Below are 6,485 nucleotides of genomic sequence, written 5' to 3'. Positions count from 1 at the left end.
GGAGCCCTTCCAGCGTGGTGGGAATAATACAGTATACATGCTTTTGCAGTTGTATATTTACATAGAATATTCTTGTAGGGGCCACTGACTTCAAGATGTCTTTTGGTAGCTTAGCACCTCTGAGGTTCCTTGGTCACGGAAATTATACAATGAGCACCAGTACTCCTTAAAAATACTACTACCCAGTGAAGTAAGGGATTAAGAGAAGAAAAATGCACTTGTGAAGAAATAAAGCAAAGAACAGAAGGAAGGAAAGAACATGGGGCTGTGCACGGGAAGGGAAGGACCACGCCAGCAAGGTTCTGACCTTACCAGTTTTTTACTCTTTGCGTAGTAGCTGAGGACAGAAATGTTCCTCAGATGCAAGGAATAACTAGGTTGTTCCTTGTTTTCTCAGCATTTCTTTCTCCTGGGAGGGAAGATCATTAGAAATGGGATAGGTTCTTAGGTTATCAGTCTGATTCCCCAAATTTTAAGTTATTTTTTGTAGTAATAAGTCTCAAGATTGCTTTATTTATACTAGTTCTTCCATAGCTCATTCTGGAGAGAGGTTGCAGCCCTCATACTCTGAAGAAATACAATTCATGTGAGGCTATAGGATTGCACCAATCTCAGAAAACTCATCAAGAGGAGGAGATCTGTGTCCCTAGAGCCTGCAGTTAAATATTGGACTCTGCAAGTTTCCAGCATGTGTGTGTGTGTGTGCCGAGTTTGCTCTGCTTTCTCAGATCCTTTGCAAGTGTGTGAATACTGGCTGCTCATGACCTTGGAAAGTCAAGCCTTCAGGCAGCAACAGACAGTACTGAAAAAGAAAAAGAGGAAGAGAAATAATGATTTGACAGTCTGACAGCAACACATCCCCTTCGGGTTTGTGTGGGCCTGAGATGATCTTTGCGTGCTGGTGATTAGAAATGTGTTTGTGTTTGGATGTACATGTAGCTATATTAAATGTGCATATATGTGATATCAATAATAAATATGTTTTATACATATTATACATGTTTAAGGAAATGGGTGATTTTAAGAAGACAACATTTGGCAATCGTTCAAAAAAACCATGGTAGTGAAATACTTCTGATCTGGATGCAGCGATTACAGCTATATCTGGCAGCTCACCAGCTCCTTGTAAGTGCTGTTTTAGAGTGTTACTGCAGTTTCATTGAGCCTGCACGAAGCAGGAGGCTCTTCCATGCCCTCTGAGTAGGAAAACAGAGAGCTTTGAAGCCTCTGGTTTGAGGAAGATATTTCAAGTTAATTTTCTGTGTAAGGCATCAGCTGCTGAGAATCTAAATTTTGCAGATAAATCTCAGTAAAGAGGAGGAGAATACAGAAGACAGCTGAACTGCTCAAGTGCCCTTCAATTCTACATTGTTATTCCTGCTCACTTTTTTTCTTAAACAAAGCCAGAAAAAGATACAAAGGGATTTGTGAAGTTAGGCATCCTTTACAAAAATTCAGTGTCTCAGATTCTCCAGCTGAGGTGCAGAAAATTTGTATTTAGTAGAAATCCTTTCTGCTTTGGCTCTATCTATCTTGCTACCAGAAAGTCTCTAAATCCAGCATTGGCATCATAACTGCACTGACGCAGAGCTCAGCAAAACCTCTCTGGAAAGCTACCTGGGCAGCCAGCCTGCATCGAGCTGCTGTGGTCACAGCCAGCTTGCTGGTGGGACCCCAACCAGCTGGGTTAAAGCTTGCTCTGGTGACTCAGTGAGAGCTGTGGTCCTCACTCATAAGTCCATCTATTCTCCCCTAAGGAGGTCTCTCACCAGTTGACTTTTCCCAAAGAAACACTGCCAACTCCAACTGCCTTATACAGGAAATTTTATAACCTTGAATATTTAGTAAGAAGGGATGATTTCTAAATTCTTCAGGCTGAAGCTGAGTGATCTGCTCAGTAATGGGCCATTGGACCCGTTTCGTATTATACAGTCTCATCACATAAAGTCATTCTGTCTTTTTGATGTGTGCTCCAGCTTTGTCTCTACAAATATAAATGTGCCTGAACACTCCTACGCGGAGAGTCTCCCCTTTGTAGGCGTTAAAGGTCAGTTGTAAATGTTCTGCAGGAGTAAGGCTGTGTTATGGGCCACTCCAGCATGAACAGCTTGATATGTGTTTAAAAAGTGACAACTGAAGCTTTAGTGGAAGAAAACAGCTTGTTCCTGGGCATCTTCTGATGAAAGAAACTGCTCAAAGTCACTCATTTGTTTCACATTTCACCAGAATTGTTCTTTCATAGCCCTTGGCCATTATCAGTTATTCTGGGTAAATGGCGTTACACATCTCTTCCAACTTACCTACCACCCCAAAAGATTAATCCCACTTTTGTTTTACTTTATATTCAATGGGATTTTTTTTTCTTCCTTGGCTGGGTATCTTGTGATTTATAAAAACATAGAGCCCTGGAGCAGGCCAGTATCTCTTAGAGACTCATCTCTCTCAATTTTCACAAACCCACTTCAGATACCAGTAAACTGCAATCCTTTCTTCCATGGGTATTTGCAAACATTAATGAACTAAGTCTCACAGTCAATCCCATATGCTTGAGACATCTTATCCCTTATGTGGCTAGGCATCTGACCTACCGATGGATTTAAGTAAAACAGTTGGATGCGTAACCCTGGTTTGCTATCACTGCCATGTGTCTTGTCTGCAGAACAACTCCATCTCTCTTAACCTCTTTTCAGATGGAAAAAGATATTTTGTCCAGCAGCCAAAGGGAAATGCAAGCATCCTGGTGGAAAACAAGCTGTTTCAAAACCCTGGCTGCAAGCTACCCACACATCACATTGTCAGCCAGGCTGCACATGCATAGTTACAGGGAATAAAATAGAGAGGACCTTCTGTTCCTATTCAGAAAGGTCTCTACCCATTCACCTACACCAAAGGATCGTCATCAGCTGCCAGTATTAATTTGTTCTCCTATGTGGGTTTCCAGCCAAAGGCGGGTAAAATAAGTCTAATTCTATCCAGCAGGAGTACTTGCAATGCAAATGCTAGCCCATATATTACAAAGCATTAATGCGACCCACTTCTAAATTACTTGGGGTAATTTCTGATTGTATTTATTCCTCCTTTTCTTTAATTAACTTCTGGGAAGAGAAGCTGAAATATCAGTATGGGGAAAATAAAATATGGGAAACTAAGCCCATTTTTATTTTGAGACTGTGCTTCCCTCGTAATAGCAGTTTATTTAAAGAGGAGCCTGGAATAATCCAGTTTAAGCAAAGCAAAGAGCTCTGCTGAAGCCAAACTGTGTGTGGGTGTGCTCTTGTCAGGGCTCCCAGAAGAGGAGGGCAGGAAAGGCTGTTAGTCAGACTTCAGATATTGCAGGAGATGTTGGTTATTCAGTAGCTGGCATTTTTCCTTGGCACACCAGTACAGAGCCACTACTCTGGTGAACTGGGAGAGGGTGCATCCCATTGGGAAAATCCTCAGATAACCTGAGTTCCTGCTCTTTTGCTGTCATAAAAGAAAATCCCAAGGATACGTGGCTGGAAGAGGTGCCCACTGCAAGGGCCTAGCAGGTGGGTTAGGAACGAGTGTCTGCTCCTCTGCCTCTTCTTGTCATTCCACCTTGTGCCCTGTTCGCGGCAGGTCCCAGGCTGGGGTCTGGTGGTGTTGTTTCGTGCCACCTGCGGGGGATTGTGTTGTATAGGGTCATCCCTCCCCATGTCGTTTGGACCCAGCCTTGAAGCCACAACAGTCTTCAGGCATAGTTCCTGCAGAGGAACAGTCAGTCTGGGTCATAGCTTATTACAACATTTGCAGAAAACATGCTCAGTTTTCTCACAGCAAATAGTCTCTTGATGCTATGGGCTTTTAGAGTTCGGAAAGTCAAGCAGAAGTATAAATCTTTGCATTAATTCAGCTTACTTTTATGATCTGTTTAAATAATATTTTTTTCTCAGTATATTGCTCTTTAAAATTTCTATGGCAACAGCATAGCTAAGGATATGTTAAATAAAAGTAATTTAGGCATTAAAGGCAGGTGATTATGTTCCTTAGAAAAAGAATCAAATAAATTGATGATTAGCTCTTGAAACAGCAGGTGAGACTAACAAAGAGGATAAGGTGCAATTCTGTTTCCACTGGTGGATTTGAATGTGTAAGCATTATCTTTCTTTGTTACATATCCGTGGATTTGATTTTTAATTATTTGGCTTGGAGATAATAAATGATTGTATGTTATTTATAGAAAACTGCATATTCCCAAGTTCTGCACTGTGAAATCCATATCTGTACTGTTTTCAGTGAGCACCAGAACACTAACGATTAATTATATTCAGGAATATTAATTAAATTTCATATGATGATAAATAAATTAGAACTGAACATAGCATTTGTTTTAAAATAAAAAAATTATTTCCTAGATCTATGAGAATTACTGTAGACAATAAAGAGGGCATGAAAACTCGGGGCCTATATAGATATTGATTGGTGTGTTCAGGGTGTATTTCAGATACTTACCCTCTGCTTCCCCTCTCCAAGGAGATCCTCCCCTGGTCAATTCTTTCCATTGATTTTGAGTCTGCCTGCTCAGAAGCTGAAAATTATGATGCTGGTGGGGAGAGTACAAGAACAGCAATCGATTGCAAATACATTTTATGATACTCTGCTTCCATATTTTAAAGGGGAAAATTTATTAATGACAGCAGGTCTCTGATTTTCCCTTTTAAATATATCAATCAAACCAATAGTGATTTGCAAACTCCTGGACGTTTTCATTTTCTCTGAAGTGACCCCTTTTTTGTTTTCTCTCTCCCTGCAGATAGTGAAATCATTCCTCCCGACTGCCTGCGGCCCCGCTCCTTCACTGCCATCCGCCGGCCCTCGCTGCGGAGGGAGACGGAGGACACGCGCCTCTCGGTCAGCCTGTGTGACCTCAACCTGCAGGAGGAGACCTTCCACGTGACGGCCACCACATGTCCCATACCGCAGAACTCCCTCAACTCCCAGCACTCCCACCTCCTTCCCTCCCAGCTGGAGAGCGACCTCCGCTTTCACCACCTCCGGGGACCCCATGTCAAAATCCTCGATGACCAAACCGTGGCCCGTCTGGAGCATGCCCGGGAGGAGAGGACTTTGGTTTTCACCAGCAGACCCCTTCGGATCAACGAAACCATTTTCGTCAAAATCAACAAGTCCAGCGCTGTGCGCACAGGGACGCTGTCCTACGGGGTGACGTCCTGCGACCCCAGCACCTTGCGCCCCAGCGACCTCCCCTATAACCCCGAGTCCTTGGTTGACCGAAAGGAGTTCTGGGCCATCTGCCGAGTCGTGGTGCCCCTCCAAAGCGGAGACATCCTGGGATTTATGGTGAATTCAGATGGTGAGCTGCACTTGAGTCACAATGGTGCTGGCACTGGCATGCAGGTCTGCGTGGACTGTTCCCAGCCCCTCTGGATGTTCTTCGTTTTACACGGCGCGGTCACGCAAATTCGATTGTTGGGTATGTCAGACCCCCTTTTTCAAACCTCACGCACAAAACAGCAAGGTGGCATGCATGGCGGGGGAAGGGCGGAGGGAATGAATGGCTCTCTCCCTGCTCTAGGATCAGGTACACATTTTGTTTTTATAAAAGGAAAAAAAAATATACAAAGGCACATACGTAGCATGTGGATATGAGTTACAAGAATTACCTCTTTGCACTTCTCTAGCATCCTTCACTTGATGGTCTCAAAGCTCTTTTCAGATAATGAATTAAGCCTCAAAGACCTCCATTAAAGTACAGAAACAAGGAAGGGGGAGGAGAGGTGCTTTGGGCTGGGCGAATGTAGGGCATAGCCAGCAGAAGAAATGAGACCTGATTCCCTTTTCTGTGTGTTAGCTACCTGGCATGACCGATTCCTAAAAAGAGTGGTCCCTTTGCTTTCCCCAGGCTCCTGTGTGAGAGGCAGCCTAGCAAGCAGAGAGGAAGCCCTGTGCCTCATGATCCCAGCGGTGCACAGAGCGTGGCGCTGACCGGCTCAACAGGAGGGGGGTTTCCATGTCCTCCAGCCTTAGTTAAGGCAGTGTAGCTCATGCAGGTTGATGGACCTCTCAAGAGCTGGCCTCTTTCTCTTGATATTTTTGCTCTGTTTTTAAGCTCTGTTAACTGAAGTACTTCATTTAAATGCTGAAAGTCATGTTTTGAAGGTGTGGAGGGAGAAGCCTTGAAATAGCATTTGCTCAGGATCAAACTGATTTTTTTTTTCTGTGTGTGTATATTGGACACAAGTGTAGGAGATGTTTGGCTATGGATTTGGCCCATATCATGGTTCTGCTGGTGTCGGTGTCGGTGTCAGAAAGTAAATGATGGATTCTGAGAACATGATGTAATTCCTGGTACTCCTCTAACTGGAGATGATTTAAAAATGCTCCTTTCTTATTTATACTGTTATATTCATATAACTTTAAATATACTTATATTCCTTTTTGCTTCAAATCCTCACCAGGTTAAAAACTGGCTGAATGACCGGGCCCAAAGAGTTGTGGTGAAT

General features: G+C 43.3%; 1 protein-coding gene across 1 annotated transcript; it reads left to right on the top strand.

Annotated features, from left to right (window-relative positions):
• Positions 1–4,774: 4,774 nt before the first annotated feature.
• On the top strand, positions 4,775–5,455 carry LOC104083311 (E3 ubiquitin-protein ligase NEURL1-like; the record flags this gene model as incomplete). Its single annotated transcript, XM_009586750.1, has 1 exon — positions 4,775–5,455. A coding segment is annotated over one exon (681 nt), but the record flags the coding sequence as incomplete, so codon positions are not given.
• Positions 5,456–6,485: the final 1,030 nt, after the last annotated feature.

The sequence above is a fragment of the Fulmarus glacialis genome, unplaced genomic scaffold, assembly GCF_000690835.1.
Source record: "Fulmarus glacialis isolate BGI_N327 unplaced genomic scaffold, ASM69083v1 scaffold39131, whole genome shotgun sequence".
Taxonomy (NCBI): Eukaryota; Metazoa; Chordata; class Aves; order Procellariiformes; family Procellariidae; genus Fulmarus; species Fulmarus glacialis.
The sequence above is the reverse complement of the archived record's forward strand: the minus strand, read 5'-3'. Positions and strand labels throughout refer to the sequence as shown.